The 21,719-nt window shown below is 52.8% G+C and overlaps 6 protein-coding genes across 6 annotated transcripts; 1 reads left to right on the forward strand and 5 right to left on the reverse strand.

Moving 5' to 3' along the window:
• Window positions 1–221: 221 nt before the first annotated feature.
• Window positions 222–1,606, reverse strand: ACET3X_002347 (uncharacterized protein; the record flags this gene model as incomplete). Its single annotated transcript, XM_069449080.1, has 3 exons — window positions 222–254; window positions 302–939; window positions 1,219–1,606. 3 exons carry the CDS (start codon window positions 1,604–1,606, stop codon window positions 222–224), a joined length of 1,059 nt encoding a protein of 352 aa, XP_069308894.1.
• Window positions 1,607–2,019: 413 nt separating this feature from the next.
• ACET3X_002348 (uncharacterized protein) lies at window positions 2,020–4,467 on the reverse strand (the record flags this gene model as incomplete). Its single annotated transcript, XM_069449081.1, has 2 exons — window positions 2,020–4,015; window positions 4,148–4,467. The coding sequence occupies 2 exons, from the start codon at window positions 4,465–4,467 to the stop codon at window positions 2,020–2,022; spliced, it is 2,316 nt and encodes a 771-aa protein (XP_069308895.1).
• Window positions 4,468–5,256: 789 nt separating this feature from the next.
• Window positions 5,257–10,949, forward strand: ACET3X_002349 (uncharacterized protein; the record flags this gene model as incomplete). The annotated part of the gene is made up of 2 exons (XM_069449082.1): window positions 5,257–5,321; window positions 5,369–10,949. 2 exons carry the CDS (start codon window positions 5,257–5,259, stop codon window positions 10,947–10,949), a joined length of 5,646 nt encoding a protein of 1,881 aa, XP_069308896.1.
• Window positions 10,950–12,366: 1,417 nt separating this feature from the next.
• On the reverse strand, window positions 12,367–14,354 carry ACET3X_002350 (uncharacterized protein). Its single transcript, XM_069449083.1, has 3 exons — window positions 14,012–14,354; window positions 13,298–13,958; window positions 12,367–13,247 (listed from the first exon to the last, which is right to left on the reverse strand). The coding sequence occupies exons 1-3, from the start codon at window positions 14,115–14,117 to the stop codon at window positions 12,647–12,649; spliced, it is 1,368 nt and encodes a 455-aa protein (XP_069308897.1). The 5' UTR covers window positions 14,118–14,354; the 3' UTR covers window positions 12,367–12,646.
• Window positions 14,355–15,251: 897 nt separating this feature from the next.
• On the reverse strand, window positions 15,252–16,970 carry ACET3X_002351 (uncharacterized protein). The gene is made up of 3 exons (XM_069449084.1): window positions 16,590–16,970; window positions 15,881–16,534; window positions 15,252–15,826 (listed from the first exon to the last, which is right to left on the reverse strand). Exons 1-3 carry the CDS (start codon window positions 16,710–16,712, stop codon window positions 15,488–15,490), a joined length of 1,116 nt encoding a protein of 371 aa, XP_069308898.1. The 5' UTR covers window positions 16,713–16,970; the 3' UTR covers window positions 15,252–15,487.
• Window positions 16,971–17,771: 801 nt separating this feature from the next.
• ACET3X_002352 (uncharacterized protein) lies at window positions 17,772–20,940 on the reverse strand (the record flags this gene model as incomplete). The annotated part of the gene is made up of 4 exons (XM_069449085.1): window positions 17,772–18,581; window positions 18,634–19,497; window positions 19,552–19,817; window positions 19,866–20,940. 4 exons carry the CDS (start codon window positions 20,938–20,940, stop codon window positions 17,772–17,774), a joined length of 3,015 nt encoding a protein of 1,004 aa, XP_069308899.1.
• Window positions 20,941–21,719: the final 779 nt, after the last annotated feature.

The raw sequence follows: 21,719 nt of genomic DNA on the forward strand, positions 1-21,719 counted from the left end.
TCGGTCCTGTGTACTTTGTGTACCCTCCATTCCCGCCATAACCAATACGCTGACCATACGCATCAACCGTCGGCCTCCCCATCACCCCATTGAACATGGGCCTGTTATGATTGACACCCATTCCTCTAGCTTGCATCAGGCCCCTCGATCTCATTTCCGCCTCCTCCTTATCCTTGATGTTCTGCATCCGAGCCTCCTCACATTTCCGCACATCTTCCGCATCACGATAGATCGGCCCACCAATAATCCCATTCCTGGTCAAGGGAGCGCTAATAGACGGTAGATTTGACGCACCACGAACATACCCATCCTCAATATCGCCACGGACTTCTAGACCCGTCGTTTCCCCAGTCAACATACCTGCCTCTTGCGGTAGCAGGCCCATTGGCATTCCCATTTTGGGTTTCCCGTACCAAAAGGGTTCGATGTTGAGGAGCTGGGCACGCGCTTTTTGTAGCGTTTTGTCCGTGTCGAAGCGCTCTTCCCAGGAGAGGAGGGTGAGGTCGCGGAAGGCGTGGCGGAAGGAGCGGGACGCGGCTGCGAAGTCGCTGCCGCGGGGGCAGAGCTCGCCGTTGTAAGGGAGTTCTGGGGTTGGGGTGGGTTTGGTGATGAGGGAGAGGAGGCGGGTGGCTTCGGGATGCTGGACGGTAGAGGGTAGTGTTCGTTGGTGTGAAGCGTCGTCATTTGCTGCTGCTGGTGGGACTTTGGCTGGCTTGTACTGCACAAGTGCCCAGTAGACATGCGGCTTCGTGTGGCTCTCCAATAGCCCGATGTGGTAGTTTGCCATTCCTAGGGAAGACTCACCTCCGCGTACAAGAACGATCTTGTACTCAAAGCCTGTGACGTCCTGGTAGTAATGGTAGTCCTCTTTCCAGTGTGAGATCTTAGCTTGTGATACTTTCTTGAGGGATGAACAAATAGGCTTGGAGTTCTTTGGGACTGGCTTGGTAGGAGTGACAGGCTTTGGAACAGAATAGCTTGGGGATTGGTTGGCTGGGCTTGTGAAATCATCGATGATTTCGACGAGATCACTCCCCTGCTTCTCGCAAGCCACAGCATCATCCGCCAGCGCAGTCTCCCGCTCTGCCCTCCTACGCAAGAGGTCCTCTTTCGCAGATACGAAAGGAGTGGGTGAGGCTACCAGATTAGGCGTGGAAAAGAAGAAGCTTTTGCTCTTCCTAGGCTTCCTTGTAACGGCAGGAGATTTCTTCGACGTACCTGATCCAGTCAACTCTTTGATCTTCTCGCACCCCTTCCTGAACTTACTTCCATCTGCCATAGTACCCAGTCTTTTGAGCTCTTTCTTTGTTCTTCTCTCTTTAAGCAATACCGTCCAAGTGTATTTCTTCGCGCTCAACTTCCTCCTCCCCTGGAGAGAGTCGTCGAACCAGTCATAGCTGACTACATGGATGCCCAAGTCGGTGGCTTGTTGAACAGCATCGGCAGGTTGCTTGTATGCTTCTTTGCTGGCGATGAGGTGGGTGACGCTCTTGGTGATCTTAGCAGAGTACTTGCCGCCGTTTCGCTCGATCCAGGTTCTCATCTGCTTAGCATCGTGGGGAAGTGTGCCAACAAGGGCAATAGTGAGATTGTCTAATACACCCATTGTAGGATCAAGACAGTCACAGATGTGAGGTGTAAGAGTAACCGCATGTAAACTCAGTCGCGAATGAGAACAAGTAGTTGTGATATCCGAGTCGGGGTCCCAGACTTGGCGCGACGCAGGCTGGTTTTACCTTTTGGTGGCACAGAGCAGTCCAAGTGATATGGCATTTGCTGGGACCACGCGGGATATCATCGCGAGGTAAGAGGCACTGATCGTGGCGCCTTTGCAAACTACTGTTTGTAGGGACACAGCCTAACCTTTTTGGAACTTGAGATTTCTGGATGGTGAAAAGACTAAGAAAAGAACACACAGTATTCAATAGGATATCATGAGGCCTGCGAGTAGATTGCGTTATATTTGATAGATATCCAGCTCCAGCTTTGAAGTGGTATTTTAGACACATGTTCTGATGCTTATTGCTGGTTCTTGGCTGCCTTTATGAAGGCGCGTATCTTGTCTAGACTTTGCTGTCCATCTTCTTCGACACCGCTGCTAACGTCCACAGCGTGAACGCGATCCCGGTAATCGTCGAGTCCAGCGAGCATAGACTGTACGTTGTCGGGGTTTAGCCCGCCTGCTAATATGACCTTGATCCCATCGTCTTTTGCAAACACTGCTTTTACATCGGAGAGATCTAGTTGCTGGCCTGAACCTCCCGAGCCTGCATCCAGGAGTGGTAGGGCGTGATATCCTCTTGAGCCAATTCCAAGGTTCTGTGGGTTGAAAGCTCGCAGAACAGGTACCGGAACCAGCTTTGCCCATTCTATTGGCTCCTGACCGTGGAATTGTACGACATCGAGGTCGAGCAAACGCTGCTGCTCGAGCACGTATTCCAGCGACTGATTGCGGAAGACTCCTACCAGGAGTGCACGACTGTCGTTTGATACCAACCGTGATGCGCCGTGCTCAAAGAAATCAGATGCAGCCTTTGGGTCGGCAAGCAATCCCGACTTGGAGACGGTTGGCTTTTTGGTCTTGTGTACCGTTTCCGAAATGGCAAGCGCTGTCTCTGCTGTTACTGTTCGCTTGGTTCCTGGCGCCAGTATCATACCAATGAGATCAGCTCCTGCCTCGACTGCAGCTTTTGCGGCCTCTGCACTGCGGGTTCCGCAGATCTTTACCATCGGGCCTGAGGCCGTTTGTGCCTTTTTGGTAGAGGAGCCGCCCAAGAGCTCAGCGATGAATTGAGCAGTGTCAGATGCGCGCATTAACGCTTCACCCACCAAGACTGCACCGACTCCGCTCTTGATGTATGGTTCGACATCCTTGGGTCCAGCGATACCGCTTAGCGCGCACAAGATTGTCTCTTTTGGAACCATGTTGATTAGTCGATTGGTGGTCTCCATGTCGACCTCGAAGTTGACAAGATTGCGGTTGTTCACACCAATGACTTGTGCGCCCAGCTTGACCGCGATTTCCGTTTCTTCTGCGTTTTGGACCTCGACAAGGGGCTCCATTCCAAGTGATCTGGAGTAGTCGTAGAGCTTCCTCAGCACCGCTTGGTCAAGCATCTTGACGATAAGCAACACGGTATCGGCACCTGCGAGTCTAGCTTCCAAAATTTGATATTCCTCGAAGATGAATTCCTTGCGCAGAACAGCAGGTCGGTTCGGCATGCCTTCCAAACTTTGGCGTACTGCTTTGAGGTCGTCGATGCTGCCCTTGAACCATTCCGGCTCCGTGAGGACGGAGATGGTGCTTGCACCGGCCTTTGCGTACAGCCTTGCTTGGGCAGGAGCGCATGCAGACAAGGAGATTATGCCTTTGGAGGGCGATGCGCGCTTGATCTCAGCCATGAGCGATAGGCGGAACGGGGATTGCCTAAGACGCTCTGGGAAGTTGATTTGAGGAGGCGCTAGGTTGAGGTCGTAGGAAGCTTGCAGGTCGCTCGGTCGCTGGGAGGGGATCTTCTTTTGTTCCGCAACAGAGGCCCTGCGGTGTTCGTAGATCTTCTCCAGTATAGATGTCTGCTTGTCCTTCTTCGCGCCATTTGTGCCGCTAGCAGCAGCCCCGACAGCCTGAGCATGTGCCTCCTTCTGTAGCCGCTCGTTCTCGGCCCAGGTGCCTCCTTGCATCTTGAGGAAGTTCCTCACCATAAGGCGACCATTCTCAGTCAAGATACTCTCTGGGTGAAACTGTACACCCTCGATAACGTATTCCTTGTGTCGCACACCCATAATGACTTCCTTCACTTCGGCGTCTTCGTTTGCGGGTATCGTGGCTGTGACCTCGAGGCAGTCAGGGAGCGTTCCGTGTGTGCCAGCGAGCGAGTGGTAGCGCGTGACGGGGACATTCTGGGGGACGCCTGCGAAGACGCCTTTGCCGTCGTGTTTGAGAGGCGATGTTTTTCCGTGCAAGACCTGGCCTGTCACGTCTACCGTTCCGCCGTAGCTATAGAAGATGCACTGTCTGCGTCGCGTTAGTACTGCCCGGCCTGTCATGCGCTCATACACCCTCAACTCCCCTCCCCACTCTACAAAGAGAGCTGCACCAATGCCTGGGGTAATGTGCCATATGACACAAGTAACCAGGGCGACTCACTCTCCCATGCACACGCCGAAGATTGGAATCTTGCCGCTATAGTGCTTGATGGCCTCATTGCTAATGCCTGCATCGCGCTCTGGATGCCCAGGACCGGGACTAATTACCAGCTGTGTAGGGTTCTTCGCGATCAACTCCTCGACAGTAATCTCATCGTTTCGGTACACGCTCACAGTCGCGCCTTCGAAGACGAGGTACTGATAGACATTCCAGGTGAAGGAGTCGTAGTTGTCAATGAGTATAACGTTGGAAGCAGTCGGTATCGGTGGAGAAGGAGTAGGATTGCTGGGCGAGTGGTCGATCAATGCGAGGGCAGGCATTTTGAGTGGTTTTTGTCTTGCGCGAATGGCGGCTTTGAAGTCCGGTGGCTGCTATATAGCTTCGTCTGGGTACCTTCGCGGCGGTAAACCGACAGGAAGATTGTCGGCCCTTTGACGGTGAGGCAGTTGTGAGTAGATTGGGTGCCGATGAACGGAGTCTGCGCCGGGAAATGTGTGTGGGCTTTGTGACGGGAACGTGGAGAAGGAGCGAATGTGCCGGTACTGTAGGGTAGCGGGGTGAGTCAATGATGCACTATTCAGATATTGAGGATGCGGAGTTAACACGGAGGTGGCATGCATCGAGGCTTAGTGCGACAGACAGTACGTCGACGCGGATGCATCAATATGGGCCACTGGGCAATACTCTGCGAATGAAAAGGTGTGCTTATGCTATTGGTATGAAAGAAGAGTGGTTTTCTCTACATACCCAGCTGCTGGTAGGACATCGAGACTGCGCTGGGCTGGGCTGGGGTCAGTACTACGACCTCCGGCACAAGACGAGAAGATGCACATCGCACACGGCAGAGACACAGCGGCGATGAAGTCGTTGTTTCTGCACACACATGTGTCGCAGTGGGAAGCATGCAGGGCGGTGTTCTGCCGCGTCCGCAAAGAAAGAGCCCTTGTGATGATCCCTGCACGTACTAGCCCGACTTTCGCGTGAGCTTTGGCTTTCGCGACTTTCGTAGACATTCACGCCAAACATTCGGCACCCCGACCCCCACGCCTGTCCAGCACCTTCATGGCCTTTGGTTAGCTGACACTGTACCCGCGCACCGCAGCGCAACCATGGCCCCCATCCAATCGCCCGAGTTCGACCTGGGCAAGTGCCTCAAGGGCGAGCAGCAGCTTGTGTATGTTTACCCGCATCCAGCGCAGGACAATATCTGACAGTGACCAGCACCTGGGACATCGCCTATCGCGCCCTCTGTGACCCCGAAACCGCGTCCAAAAGCGACGTCCTACGCGCCTTCCTCACCTCCACCGACAGCAGAGACATCCTCAGCCACCCATGGAAGCCCTTTGCCGACCCGTCGTCGCAAGAGAAGAGCAAATTCGAGACCAACACAGCGCCCATCAACATCACCCCGCCCCAGACGGAGCACTACAACGTCGAGGAAATAAAGGAAGACAGTCTGTGGCTGGCCAAAGAGGCGCAAATATCAGAATATGCAGCCCTGCAGCTCGTGGTCCAAGAGTGGCAGGGCAGGCCGACTGCACAGCTGCTGAGTGGACTCACCGAAGAGGAGGCCCTCAGCGTACAGGACGCCGCTGGAGTGGGAAACCTAGGAGCCTCGACTTTCGTCCCAAACTCGTCCATCCTGGCTTCACCGCTCGCCTCCAAGACCGCGCATCTCGATGCAAAGGACCAGCGCCGCCTGCACATTCTCGACGTCTACCACTCCACGTGCGCTTCCATCGTCCGAATAAGCCAGCTCCTCGTTTCATGGGGCTGCGCATCCAACTTGCGCAGCCAGACCATCTACGGCAACGACTACCTGAGCATTGGTGCCGGTTGGATTGAAGAGCTTGGGCAGGCCGTTGCAGCCGCGCAAGATGGTCCCACAGGCGGAAAGGCGCTGGACGAGTGCCTGAAAGCTTTTTCCAAAAGGTGCGATTCCTTGGACACGGGTTATGGCTGGAACGTCGACGATTCCATACTGGAAGCTGCTTCGGAGAAGTGGGTGGTTGCGCAAACCACAGAGATGCTGCACATTCTGCATCTCGCCCTGGTACACGCCGACCTGGTTGCCAAGGACTTCCTCCCTGCGGCTACCATCGAAGATTGGCTCAAGGCCTTCAGCTTCCGCGGCTTTTTCCGCGAATTCCCTGCAGTCACAACTCGCCAGGAACCTCTCATTCCAGTCATACAGCTGCTGACGTCTCTCATGTCTTTGACTATCCTAAAGGTAGACAAGATCATGGACGATCTTGAATCCGGCGACTGCAATACTTGGGCCTCTTCATCCTACATTCTCAACACTGCGGTAGTAGAGAGCATCACCACCATATTCGGAGAGGCCAAGCTGCTAGGTGCTAGCCCGGCTACACCGCCCACATTCGCCTGGGCAATCCTTACCTGGAAGCTCACGAGTCGCGCGAGCTACGAGGAACAAGAGCGTGAACGTCTACTCGAATCATCAAATAACACCGGAAACCCAGAACCTCAGACTTCTCCACTTGAGGAAGCTGCTTTGGCCGTTGCTAGACTCGAAACCCACGAGCTCTTCGATGGCAAGATGCCTTACGAGGAGCTTGCCAATGTCAGCTCAGCAGTGGGTGTGTTGGCTATTGTCAACCAGCTGGTGCAGACCTGTTTGCCTGCATTCGGAACACCAATCGATCAGATTTCACAAGACAGGATCCGTCTGCTATTTCTGCAACTCATTCGTGCTGCTGTTGGTAGTGATATTGTCGCGTACAGCCCGGACTTGATAATAACGACATACACGATTCTGACCGGCGATAACTCCTTCCGCAGATGGGAAAATGGCGACGTAGCTCGCCATGCTGACCCAATTGTCGCGTATTTCCTCGAAGATGAATACGTCCTTCGGCCACTGCTGCTCAATGAAGCTCGGCTACGCTACCCCTACGAGATGACACCTTTCCTAAAATTCTGTAGTGCATTGACGCGTGGCGACAAGACGATGCAGAACGGCCTGCCTACATTCATCGAAAAGCTTGGAAACCACAATCGACTTATGCAACAACTACCGGATGGGTTCAAGGACTATGCGTTGACGCGCGAGGAGGAGAACGCCAACTGGGTCGAACTTACGGGCAATCTTCCGCTTTTCTCGTCTGGAGTATCTTCGAGCTTCCGTGGACAACGTCGATTGCTGACCTCTGGCGCATCGACGCAGTCTGACGGATTCTCTGGAATACCTGCTGGGACAGAAGGAATCATCGTTGATGACAACGCTTCGCCTTACGTGGCGGTTTGGCATCATCAGCACTCTACATTGTCATACCTGGTCGAACTTCTCTCCACATACCCTGTAGGCAGCACCAAAGTCGAGACTGCCACACAGCAGCCTGCCCCTCGCGAAAGTGTCATCGAAATCATCGGGCTCTTCGCTGATCTGATGCATTCTTCTCTACATGCTTCTGAGGGCGTTTGTTCGACTGAGCTCCTGGAGGCGATTGGCATCGGTGCCGAGAGTAGCCAGGACACCGTCAATCTCGTGCTCGCTATTTTCGAGGAAGAGCTCCTGCACCTCTGTCAGGAGCCAAGCAATGAGGCGTGTTTAGAGCTGTTGGTCAACTGCACTCACTTCCTAGAGGCTTTGATTATTGTTCTTCCACATAGAGTATGGCCCTGGCTCGCCAGGAGTAGATTGCTCGAAGGCGACGGCAATGGTAGCTTAGCGACTATCCTCATTGGCACTGAAATGGTTCTGGGACGGTATGACTTCCTTATTGGCTGTATCCGACTCTACAAGGGTCTCATCAAAGATGCTGTCGAGCGATCAGTCTCACGCAAAGTCCCAACAAAAGCACTCAGTCGCTTCAATGCTGCTGCGCCTTCAGAAAGCGGAACCTCGGATAAGATCATGAGCACAATACTCTTCACATTCGGCCGAACTCTTGCTAGCATTTACGAGAGCTCGTTGAACTGGAAATACTCTCATCCCAACCATCGGCCTGAGATCAACATCGCCATCTGCGAAATTTTCACGACGATTCTGAACCTTGCATACAGCGTAGACGATGAGCCGAAGCTATCTGCTAAGCTCGCCAGATCCATTGCGCCTATCGCAGAGTATATCACTCAGCTATACCTTGCACCATCTGGCTCAGATCTTCCGACGAACCCGCTGATGACCTCTCTGATCACTGGTGTCGGTCCCAGCGATATCACGTTGCTCACGACTTCGAGTGCATTGTGGATGCAGCAGACACAGACTACTCTGGCCTTCGCTGACATCCTTGTTCGGGTTGCTGTACTCTTGCACAAACCCTGGACACACTTGGAGCAGCAACTCTTCAAGGCTACGCCATTACTGGCACGACTGTACGCAACCAGCGACAAATGGAAGTCGCAGGTCGTGCTACTGTTGGAAGCTCTTGTTCGTGGTGCTGTCCGTGTCGCCGGACAAGATGACTCAACGATGACAGACGGAGACCTCAAACAGTCTGTACGGAAACAGATTGAGCAGCAAGAGCCGCCTTCACTACTCGGTCATCTCGGACCACGGACTGCGAAGAACTTCTTGAGCGTACTCTCGCAGCTTGATGAGCCTTTGCAGATAGTGGATATTCAGACTAACGTCTGGAACCTGCTTTCGGCTGTAGTAACATGCAAACAGCAATGGTTCTCCTTGTATCTGCTCACTGGTAGCACGCCTCGCGAGTCTATTCGCTCCAAGAAAGACGCAACTCACGATTCAAGGAATAAAGCGCTACTTACGCGAGCGCTGGACGCACTCTCGAGCATGGCTCTACCGGATCAAGAAGGGGGTGGGCTTTCATGGCCTTTATACACCGCCATGCTCGAGTTTGTTTCATCCGCGCAAAACAATTGGTCATGGGCAATGGGTGACCTCCGACAACGGAAAGATCTGATCCAGAAACTGCTCGCTTTCATGAAGTGGATGGCAAAGCAGCCCAAGCAACCGAAGATGAGCAGTAATAACGAGACCCTCGGACGCTCATTCCAGAACAGGTTCGCATCGTTGGCCTGCGAAGTCATCGCCATGTACCTGCACCACTCACGGCAGGTGGGCGATATCACCGTACTCAAAGATGTTGTGCCAAGCCTGACATACTTGGAAGACACTGCTTTGGATCTACCGTCCTACAGTACTTCTCTGCATGGTTATCTTAAGCAGAACCTGGAGAAGCAATACCCTGGTGTCACGCTAGGCAACATCAAGCGAACCACACTGTACCCGGAGACCTTTGGGCGGGCGTTCTTCTACGACATCGACCTTGCCCAGCGGCTTTTGGGCTTCAACAGCAAGTGGACAGGTCCTAGAGAAGGCACCGGGTTCGCGGCTGAAGTCGAGAAGGCCAATTACAACCTTGGACTGGTTGAGTCTCAGGTTCTGCTGCTTCAAGGCTGGAAGCTGCTGGCTCTGGAGTTGAGCCAAGTCGTAGCCAAGGACGAGCGAATAGTCAAGGTACTCGTGGGCGTCATCCAGAAGTGCATGGTCGCCAACGAACAATCCAATCTCCCAGAGGCGTTGTTTGGCCAGCTCATGGTACTGCGAGCAGATCTAGCCTTTGCACTATTGAAGAAGCTGGTTGAGGCAAAGGTACGAACGAATGAGGCACGTCAACTACTCGGTCCAGTGTGGAACGCGATTCGCACCTCCACGCCCGACTTTGAAAACGTATTTTCGACCGACGCTGTGCACTACTACCGATCCTTACTGCGGATCCTCTACCTTGCCCTCCATTTCCATCTCATCGAAGATACTGATGCTTCCGATGACGCATCCTTCCGCTCTTCGTTCCGTGGCACTATGCCCACAAGCCACAACAAATATGCCGAGCCCATCTCAACCCAACTCCTTGAGATTCTTTCCGACACAGTTGCAAAGGGCTTCCGCAGCCTTGCCAACCAACTCCACGCTGAACCTTCATCCGTCTCGCCATCGGACTTTGCTCTCCTCACTGCACTTCTCCAACGTATCATTGCGATACCAGAGATGTCAAAGTGGCAACAACAGGCAGCTCTCCTCTTCGCCAACAGCAACACCGTGCGCTACGCCACCAGTCTCTTCTCGTGGGCTGACCGTCTAACAATATCGCACAACGGCATCGACGACCCCATCTACGGTGAACTCAGCGTACTGTTCCTGCTCTCCCTGTCAAGCATCCAGGCCCTCGCGGAGACCATGGCTGTCGAGGGCATACTCAGCCAACTCAATACCGCAAACATCATGAACTACTACCGTCGTGTTAACGGCATGGGTCCCTTCGACAACCCAGCACGCATGTACAGTATCTGGACCAAAGGCATCCTGCCACTCTGCCTCAACCTTTTGCTTTCAGTCGGCCCGCCCATTGCAGCGGAAATCTCATCCTTCTTGAACCAGTTCCCAGAACAGCTCGCCCGCTCGGCCCTGAGCATAAATTCAAACCCTTCGTCCCGCACCTCGGCTTCCCAGAAGATTACGCTTGCCGTCGCTTCGGAAGTGCATTCCTTGTCACTCATATCCAGTATATTGGAAAACGTGCGCAAGCAAGGTCCCAAACTGGGTATTCAGGCCAACGACGTCGCACTCCTCGACTGGGATAAGGAGAGCATCAAGGAAGATGTCGAGAGCTGGTTGAGCCGTAAGAGCGCGTTGCGTGAACGTATTGTAGCGGTCGATGAGCGCGAGTTGGAGATGCTGAGTAGCAGGAAGGGGCAGGGAGAGGATGCATTGAGCGAGCTGGAGAAGAGGGTTCTCGGTGAGCTGGAAGATGCGGGGAAGTGCTTGGGTGTGGGTAATGGGAATGGAAATGGGAATGGCAATGAGAAGAAATAGATGATGTGGTGGAACTGCCAGGATGATATTTGAAAAGCGCTGGAGTTTAGGAGCGTTTTTTGGAATTAGTTGCGAGGTGCCATGTGCTTGGACGTTAGATCTCGTGGGTGTTCATGCACTTGTAATGTTACTTTTTTGACTTGTGTTTGCTTGGTGGTATGGATAGTGTTGTGTGGTTCCTTGGGTTCCTCGGATCGACGTAGCAGCAAAATCTTGCTTCCGCCTTCCTTTCATCTCGTCTCACATCAGAATCCTTTCCCAAACAGGCAATTGACAAAGGACTATAGATTGTAGCAACTTTCAACCTACCACATTCTGCCCTTCCGCCTTCTTGCGTACATTGCTAGAATCCTAATTAGGCAAGTTCCCCCTAAAAGGTGTAGATCACGGCAGCTTTTATAAGATACCTACTCAGCACGCTGTGGTCTGAAGTTGTTATGAAGTTTGTAAGTCGTTTGCTATGTCATCCTGAACAGGCAGATTCAACATTCTGCATGGGTATGGATTTTAACAACTTTGACAGCCCCCCAACCTGCCAATCCTTGTCAAATCAAAGACGTTGGGCGGTGATGGGCCATATCTGGCTTTCAATACCCAGTATACCATTTAGGGTGAGTTCTAGTGATAAGATGAGTATCTTCTCACTGACTGGACCTCATCGCGCATGTTGGCGACTTGCATCATGGCGCTGGGATGGCATGACGGCAAAAACACACCATGTGGCAGAGATGAGAAGGCAGCAGGACCGAAGTTGAGAGAGAGAGAGAGGTCATCTTTATACTCGGGTCCTCCCGAGGTTCACATCTTTATCACAGAAAGTCTTTTGAATACCTAGTGTCCACCAGTCCACCAAATCCAACAGACTCGACACATGGCCTTGAAACCTTTTTCCCCCCCTACTCACACCGGCTCATAAATGACTGAGAGGTAGGTGTAGCTAAAGAAACGGACGGAACCATCGACTACCGTCATTACAAATTTTGAGAAGACAAGATAGAAGCGTGCTTCAAGCATAATTGCCATAATATGCCTGCCAATCTGTTTTTTGTAGAGGCGATGATGGGTAGAGTCCATGCCTCCAGTAGCGACAATTTTTGGTTGTGCAACTTGAAGGTGAGCAAGGGACAACATATTTTGATCATGGTGAACCAGAGAAGCAGAAGCACCCACACATGCTGACTCGGATTAGCTGTTTTGGAGAGAGCCGCAACATCAGATATCGTATACGTGTTTTTTTTTGGAGGAAAAGTGAGCCCGTCGATACAGAGGTAGAGGAGTGACGACAGGAGCAGCTTTATATGCAGAACCAGCAGGTTGTAGCGCCGACACCTCCCTCAAAGCTGCAGTACACCACATCGTCACCATATCAAGTCAACGCGCATCTCAAAAACATCCACACCATGTCAACACGTATGATTTTTCAATGTGTTTTTATTTCTTGATATATACTGAGATATTCAAACAAAGTGAATAACAAAAAAAGCAGGACGCCAAGTCGAACAAAAGTCCAACCAACTCCCATCGAAAAGTCCGTCTTGAAACCGCAATGCGACTTGGGTCAAACAGAAGCCGAATCTATCCCGATAACGTTGCCCGCGCTGGGTCGTTCATTACATCGATCCGACAAAAACCCAAGAAGAGGGTATACATGTTGAAGCGGAAAGAAACACTCGAAGCTCTATCGTATCAGAACGCTCTTACAAGATAAGAGCACCGCCGAAGAGCGAGGAGGCGAGGACAACGGCACCACAGACGAGGGGAGCGAAGCTGAACTCGGGGCGGACAGAAGCAGCGGCACCAGCAGAGCCGGAAGCGCTAGCACCACCGGTAGAGCTGGGGACGACACCGCCAGAAGTGACAGCACCGTCACCAGCACCGGCGAGGTTAGTCTCGGAAGAACCAGCCTGCTGGGAGCCAGAGCCAGACAGACCAGGGCCGTCACCAGCGCCCTTCTTGAAAAGCTCGTCGGCACCAGAAGGAACAGCAGGGAGCTCGTCGCTCTTCATGGTGACATCCCAGGTCTTGGACTCATCGGGGCAAGTGGCGGGCTGACCGCTGGACTTGTAGCCACCGTCGCCAGTGGGGTTCTTGGTGGAAGAGTAAGCCTCCTTGAGGGCCTTGAAGTCGTCGCGCTCGGTAACGGAGTCACCATTGATCTCGACAAGTCCGTAGTTGGAGTCTTCCTGGGAGTACTCGTAGACGAGACCTCCAGAGTAGACGCCAGTCATGTCGGTGCTGTAGAGAGACTTGACTTCCTCGAACTTTCGGGTTCCCTTGTTGCAGCCGTATTCGGAGAGGCTGGTAGTGTTAGCTGAGAGTAATGTAGCTGACTGACAGGGGAGACTTACAAGATGGGGATGCTGTAGTTGGCGAACTTCTCAACCTTCTGGTCCCAACCAGAGGTGGTGAAGGAAGACGGGTCGCACCAGGAGTAATCGTTGAAGCCGAAGAAGTCGCTGCGGACGGCATCGTCGCCACAGTTCATGTAGTCGGCCATCTCGTAGCGGTTGCTCTCGACGTCAGCGGCCGAGTAACCGACAGGAACCGTGCGGAGACCGCGAGCGTTCATGTAGGACTTGATGTCACGGGTGACAGCCTTGACGTAAGGAGCGCAGTTGGTGGTCTTGTCGTCGTTGATGACCTCGTTACCAGAGAAGAACAACAGTGTGTTGTCGTACTTTGCGAACATCTCGACAGTAGCGAAGATGCTCTGCAAGTAGACCTTGTTGTACGACTTCTGGGGCTCGGCGCGGTTGAGTGAGTACTTGGGGGTGTTGACGTCGAGAGCGAGGTAGATTCCAGCATCGGCGAGGAGGCTCATGCAGGCGTCGTGGTCGGCGCTGTTGTCGACAGTGTAGACGCGGACAGTGTTGATACCGAGGTCCTTGAACTTCTCAATGTCGCGCTTGCAGCCAGCCTCGTCGGCGATGGGGTCCTTTGCATCGGAAGCGCCACCAGGCTGGTAGTCAACACCGCGGATGTAGAAACGCTCGTTGCCAGCAAAGAAAGCTATACGATGGTGTTAGTAGACAGTCGTTAGCACGATCAGTGCTGTGACATACCATTTCCCTTGACAGTGATGGGGGTGATGGCGCGCTTCTGGACAGCGGCAGTAGGAGTGGCCGCAGCAGAGGCCGCGAGAACGGCGGCAATGGCAAAGGTCTTCATGATGGTCGTGTGTGCGTTGATGATAATTACGGTTGGCGTATGGACAATTGGTGTAAGCGATTGTTATGAAGCGACTGTGGAGTCGTCAAGTAAACAAGCAAAGTCTTCCGGGGAAGAATACAACTCCCGTGAAACAAGTGTGAGAAGTTGCGATTAGAAAAAGGTAGGCAGGAAGCACCTGGTTCGCGAGCTGGAGAAGAAGGAAGTTCAAGGCAAGAATGCAGGGAAAACAAGCAGGTTAAGCACTTGTTTGGGGAGGGAGGCGACGACGCGTCCAATTTCCTAGTGGACAGCGCCCTGCCGTTGTGATTCGCTGTTTCCCGGGGTGGGGGTCGCTGGGGTCGCTCCTGCATCGCCAGGCTGGAGGCAAGCAGCGCCAACCCCTGAACAAGCCGCACCAAGGCCACATCCAAGGAGCCGCCAATGCCCACCGGCCCACTATAAGCCTGGCTAAGGAGAATGGCTCGCCGTGGCGACCATGCTTGGACAGACTGCAGTGAAGGCCGCTCAAACACGCGTCTGCCGTCAATCATTCACTATCTTTGTCGCCCACACACTGGCGATCTGTATCAAACGGCTTGACGCATGTCTTTGCCCCCATGGTGCGCTGTCTCTGTCTCTGCTGCCGAAATGACGGCCCACGGCTAAGATTGGATTAATGACGACATGTGGGTGCCCATCGCTGCCCGCTTCCGAAACGGCGAATATGTGCCTACGGTTTTGCTGTGAAACGAGGCAGTCGGTCCGGACCTCTGCACCATCTTGACATCACGACGCTAGTTCTGCTCGATTTTTGAAATCGTATCTCGACGAATCAGCTCCTGCCGCATCTGTGATGCTGGCGCTGGGAATGCCGTGTTTTCGTACCCGCCTAGTTCGCCATTTTATTATTAGAGCATCAGTCAACCTCCTCACCACGACATGCAGCCATCACATGTGAGAACAGAACGACTTGCGCATGAACACGAAAGCACCACCCCCCAAGCAGTCGGACCTTGCACTGCACTGCCATTGTATCTATCGAAAATACTTGCGCCACGTCTAGTTGTTGACAGTGCTGGCGCCAGCGGGAGCTAGAAGATCATTAGTGGTTCAGCCTCAACATGTTGGGCACGCGGTCTTTGTTTTACGAGCCTTTTTGCCATCATGCCATTAGCGCTAATATCCATTTCCCTTGCCGATTCCCGTTTATACACATGCGGCGTTGCTGCGGAGGGCAGCTCCGGATCATTACTAATAATAAAGAAAAAGAACGAGAACAGAAGTTCATCCACTTCCCCATACAGATACAGAACGATAGTCCCAGATGATGTCACACACCTCCCCTCGTCGTCGCTCATTACCATGCTCTTGCTTCCAAGGCGCTCTTTCTACTTCTTCAACCCAAAGTACAATCCAAGTACCAGCGCAATCACGCACAAGATCAGGACTACTGTCAGGAGGATCCACCACTTGAGCCTCCTCGCGCGCCTGGCCGACTTGATTCCCTCGTCGAGCTGCTTGTTTGCATTTTCCGTGTCGTCCTTGACCTGCACAGTCTGCTCCTCGGTCCGTTGGATGATGGGCTCTTGGTAGACGACCTGCTCGTTGAGCTGGGTGAAGAGGAGGGCAAGCTCGCCCATGGTCTTTTCGATGCGCTGGATGTCGTTGTGACGGGCGCGGACGGCGCCAAGAACACTCGAGGCTTGGCCGCTGCGGTTGGATTTGAGCTGATGGGCTGTTAGTCATATCCTTGAGCTGCGCGTGACCCATCGTCAACTTACAGCTTGGGTGAAGATGCCCTCGTCGCCCAGATCCGAGTTTGCAATCTCGTTGACCTCGGCATCCGTCGCATCCGGGTTGATGATGCGGTACTGGCGCCCGACAGCCTCGCGATACCGCCTCGAATACTCTGCCTCCTCCTTTTGGAAGTCCTCGAGCTGCGTCTTGAACTGCTTCTTCAGCGCTTCAACCTGCGTCCTCTTCATCTTGTCGTTGGGGTCGCGCGCGGCATCTCGCTCCAGAAACTTGATCTCGTCCTTGATTTGCGTGTTCCTGATCTGGGTCGTCGTTACGATGCTCTCGAGTTCGGCCGTGGAGCGGTTGTCGGGCGATGACAGCATGCGCTGGTGGACGCTCGCAATGGCTTGGATGTCCGAGGTCAGCTGGCCGATGCGACCCTTTGCGCCTTCGATGCGCGCAAAGAAGTCGTCGCGGTTGAGAGGCTGCGGGCCGGGCGCCTCCATGCCGGGGTTTGCGCCGTAGACACCTCCATTGTTCATGGGCACGTCGGTGTGAGGGACGTTCTGCTGCTGCTGCTGCGTGTTGACCTGGCTCAGTGCGCCGGCTTGCGAGTATTGCGACGGCTGCGAGTAGTTTGAATCGCCATGGCGTTGGAGCGGCGCCGGAGGGTTGAGCTGTTGTTGCGGCTCGTCATACTGTTTGGTCGCGTCAGTCTTGTCAAATTCAGGCCGCGCAGTTGCGACTGCTTACTCCTCCGCCATAGGGGTTGGACGAGCCGTAGCCGGTGCCTCCATATGGGTTCGATTGACCGCCGTATCCAGCCTCGGCCTGGCCGTACGGGTTGCCGCCGTATTGATCGTAGTTGTGCGACATGTTTGGTGTGTGCTGGGATGGACTGACAGCGTTGGGGCGATGGTTTCGGAATGCCGCAGTGGAGCTAGAGCTTAGAGAACGACCGCGGAAGCTACGGAATCCTGCGCTGACTGACAGACGTGAGCGCGGCGACTACTCCAACAACAATTCGTCCGCGCAAGAAAAGGCTAGCGATGGGAAAATGAACAGCGGATGCCTGTGCTTGGGGTCTGGCAATGCTCGAAAATCGATTGATTGCAGCTTGCCGCAACCTTGTTTTGATGTGGGTTGCGAGGGAAATTAAGACGAGACCCTGTTGAATCAGCCCAGCTCTGAGCCGCCAAAAGACCAACGTCACCAATGGGACAAGAACGGGCAATGCATGCGCCTTAGTCATCGCCCGCCATCACCGCGTGGCTCTAGCGTGCTTTCCCGCGAGGCGCAGCATTATCCTCTCCATCGCCTTCCTGTTGCAGACCAAGGCAGCAGAGTTTTGGGGATCCTCATTGTATGCTTTCATGCTTCCGATATTGGTGTCGTTTGCGCCATTGACCCTTGAGCATACCCGGGCATAGCACGAGGCTTCAGCGTAGCCAGCTCTCCGTCTTGTCGCCCAAGGCAATACCCCGGATGAGGCAATGTCAGATGCCACTTACCAACTCCCGCACTCACCGGATATTCAATCGCTATGACCAAGCGCAAAGTGCTAGCCGTGTGCTCAAACGCGACAATCTTGCGAGCTTGCGCCTACGACTGCGCCCGCTAGTACACTGCAATGTCAGCGCTGCGCCCACGTTGTAAGACCACCATTTGCAAGAACAAACGCTTCCGACAAGCGTCAATCGAACTAGTATGTTCGTGCGCTGTATGCAACGGTTGGAGCCTTAAGATCTACTATAAGTGATGTACTGTAGTCATAAATCGAGTGGTCAGGTAAGATCAGAGGGAACTTTGATATTGCATGCACATTTGAGCTACATTTGGTTGTAGCGACAGACAAAGCACAGGAAAACAACAGAACAAATGAAAGAGACGATACCGATTTCAACATTGCAACCCCGATTCACCGTGCTCTCCCACTCACATCCAGAACATCGTGTTGTTCAACTTCGCATGCCACGGTCCATTCGATCTCACCTCGCGCTTCGACCCATCCGATCCCACAATTTCAGTCGACGGACCAGAATGCTGCTTCTTCCACTCTCTCGCAACAGCATTCTCCCAGTCCCTAACTTTGTCCTTCCAAATGCGGACTTTCATACTCCGAGCATCTGCACTCTCGCCCTGCACCTTATCTGGCCGTTGAGGTTCGCGACCAACAACTTCTCGGACAGACGTGCGCCTGATGTACAACCTGGCTTGCTCGCATAGACGGTCCGCATAGTACGCAGGAGGCGCATAGCCCACAGGCAGACAGCAACGAGCATATGTGTAGCAAAGCGCATTTGTCAAGTCCTGGATCTCTGCGGGCGTGAAGGCGATATCATTACGGAGTACGACGTAGTACGTTGGCTTAGCCGTCCCCTTCATTGGTGCGTGCGATTGCAGATAGAAGTCGAAGAAGACAGGGTGCGTGACACCAGATTCGATACATGTGCCTGGTTCGCAGTTCTTCGTGGGAACCTCGCTCCTTGGATAGAAGCGCGTGTGGTGCCGTTTGGTGACAATGACAACTGTAATACGCGGCTTTTCGATGCTCGTGATGTTCTCCTTTGCTTTGATGGTTGAAAAGGCAGTCTCTATCTCTCCGACTTCCCTGTTGAGGACTTCGACGTATTGCGAATCTCCTACTCCGTCACGGTAGTAGATTATATTGGAGGGGAGACGACCATATTTGTCGTACCATGCTCCTAGACGGTCCTCGAACATGTCTTTGGCGTCATCGATAATCTGCAGAGTTAGTTTCAAGTACGTAATTTCTTTTGACAGCGTATGCACTTACCTCCGTGCTGCCCTTTTGATAACGCACCGATCCGGGGTATTTCGCGAAACGATCATCCACACTACCAACGATAGCAGCAATCGATGGCCCCGCGCTGCCTTTCATAGGATGAGTAACATCGCCTCCCAGAATCATGGTGTCCACAACACTTAGCCCATGCTCTTGATTGTCAACAGCAGTGAACATCTTCTGTTTGAGGGTATCATGAAGCACAAAGCTGTGATTGATATTTCCCAACTTCAGGTTCAACTTCATAGCGACATTGGCCATATATTGCGGAAGCCGATTGACGATCGAGCCTCCAGCCCCCCGAGAATTCTCAGAATCGTGTGCAGCTTTCGCTGCTATGCAAATCGAATGCATTCCGTGGTACGTCTCGGCAACCCGCTTGAAATCTGCAAACACATCTGGAAGGCCTCCCCTGGTTGGGCTAAGCAAGACCGCAAGTCCAGCTTTGGATGTGGCCATGTGTTGATTGAATTCGGGTTCACAATTCTTACCTTCCTGCACCTCGAACCTTTGAACATTTATCTTGAAATCTTGAACTCTAAGTGGGGTTTCGTTTGGTCCATTTCCATAGAGCAGGAAAGCTCTGATAAGCTCCTGCACGTATCTGTGACCATACTCGGCAGTCGTGGTGCTGTTCAGTAGTCTACGCTGGAACATCTCAGGAACTAGAAGTAGGATCTCTGTTGAAAGCCCTCGAGCAGCTGTCTCAAGAAATTTCTTACCACCAAGGTTCCACTGCACTTTGCTGTTGTTCGAGGCACTGATGTTTCCACTCGAGTAAGAGATCAAGGGTCGAGCGGTATTACGGATGGGCACAGTGATCATATCGCGATCTACTGACACTCCTGAAGCCATCTACAGTTTTGTTAGCTGACAGATCGGCAGATATCCATACATTGCGATACGTACCAAGACGGGTGATGGAGTATCTGCAAAACCAAGTAACTTGAGGCCGGTAGTTGATATGTTCTCGCGGTTGAGCTTTGGTTCTTCACGTGCTTGACTAATCATGATGCCTGCCGCATCTGGCGGTACTCTCCCCTTGAGTGGTTGATAAGGTTCGATGTACAAAACCTCGGCTGGGAAGTGGCTCGCCTTGGCACTCTTTCCAAATACAATACACGGGCAGATCGAATCCCTGATTCCAGCGATTTCCGGTTGTGTCAATGGTTGGTCTACATATTTTAGCTGTTGCAGTCAGGAGGTTGAGGCTCTTCACTTACTGCGGTGCTGGTCCAAGAAATCTGCTACGGAGATGGTGCCGGAAGTTGGATCCACAAACTTTAGTCGACTCGGATACTCGTCAAGCCCAGCAATATCTGTGACTGCTCGCATCCTGTTCTCGTGTCGGATATTGACCCTAACACCCTTCAAGGCCTCTTTGAGATTACGCAGGTCTGCGTCGGTAAATCTGATTTTGCTGTTGAAGCCAATCCCGCAAAATTGTTTCATGAAGTCAGAGACACAGATATTGTGCTTGTAGAAGGCTGTGGCAGCGCTGCTAACATTGAGCAAAGGCTTACCCATACCATGGCGGAGAGTGAAGAAGAATCCTTTGTAGCAAACGAGTCCGGAGTTGAGGTCAATCTCACTCCCGTTGTCGGTCGAGAAGAACTTGTTGCCTCCTAGTCGAAAATTCGTAACGCCTGCATCTGAAGCAGGGTTGCGCGCAGAATGGCCTATGATCAAGTTGATAGCTTCGATTGCATTCATTCCTGTGTCGCCCTTGGGTTCCAGTGGGAGGTTTTGGATATCACCGGAACATGCCTGAACAACTTTAGCAACAGGGACTGTGCCAACGTATACAAGTTTCACATCGCGGGTAATGGCCTCACGACCCTGACGTGCTGGTTGTATGGTGATTTGTATACTTTGGAGCTCATCTCCGGCTTGGTTGGTCGATGGTAGTGGAACCCAAGCGATGATCTTTTCCATTTCATCCGTTGCATACGTACCGCGCGCACTACGCAATATGCTGGAGTTGTCGATAGCCTGTTGCATCAATTCTTGTCGTCTCGCTGTAGAGGGCACTTGGTCCTCTTCGGCTTGTTCGCGAGTGATTATACCCTGCATCTTGTACTCATAGAGATCTTTGGTGGGTAATTCGATAGCAAAGTGATTAGTAAAGACAACATCGTCGAACCCATCACTCTGAGCAAAATCTGGGCGAACAAGTATCGCCTGAGTCTTTGACGCTGCAGCAGCCGCTCGAAACTTCACCTTCTGCTCTTCTTTGGAAAAGACATTACGAAAATCTAGGTTGGGAGGTTCTGAGTCTTCGTTGTCTTGCGTAACCATTGGCGACTGGGTGTCAGAATGATCACAGTTGGCTGCAATGTGTCCTGGTCGTTTGCATTTGAAGCAGATCCGGTCGTCTTGGCATGCCCTTGACTGCGACTGATATCTAGGAGGAAAGTCTCCGTGTGATCCACGAGAGGAGGATCGTCCTTGCTGGACTAGGTTCGGGCCTGGTGTGTGTTCTCGCGGTAGATAGCCACGGCCACCACCACCACGAGAGTATCCACCTCTTGATCCACGGGGACTGCCAAAACCGCCGGGGCTCCCGCTTCTACTGCTAGGATAATTGCTGATACCACCACGGCTACCACCCCTGTTGCCAAATGGAACGCCGGGCCCACCAGGACTCCTACCTCTGCTTCTAATCGAATCACCAATGCCGCCATGGGTATTACGAGAACGACGTGTACCAAAAGGAACTTGAGTACAGTCCTTCCTTGCGTGACCACCCGTTTCGCAATGCCCACAAGGCTGGTTACAGACAGAATCATAGTGTGAGCCTCCGCAGTTGAAACAGCGGAGATTACTCATGGTCTCTGAGGCTTGACGGGACAAATACCTTGAAGAAATCGAATGTCGAAAGTATATCGCTCATCCGGAAGGTTATTATCGTAGCTCTGATGAGATACGAGAAGCGACAAAGGTGAGGAAGAGAGAGTGCACACCTGTAGACGTATTGTACTCTTCTCCAGCTCTTGCAATCATATTTCCAATTTGTCATCCTCACTATGCTGCAGTCCAACAATCAAGCTGCTTGCCTAACAACACACTCATTGTTG

The sequence above is a fragment of the Alternaria dauci genome, chromosome 2 (assembly GCF_042100115.1).
Source record: "Alternaria dauci strain A2016 chromosome 2, whole genome shotgun sequence".
Taxonomy (NCBI): Eukaryota; Fungi; Ascomycota; class Dothideomycetes; order Pleosporales; family Pleosporaceae; genus Alternaria; species Alternaria dauci.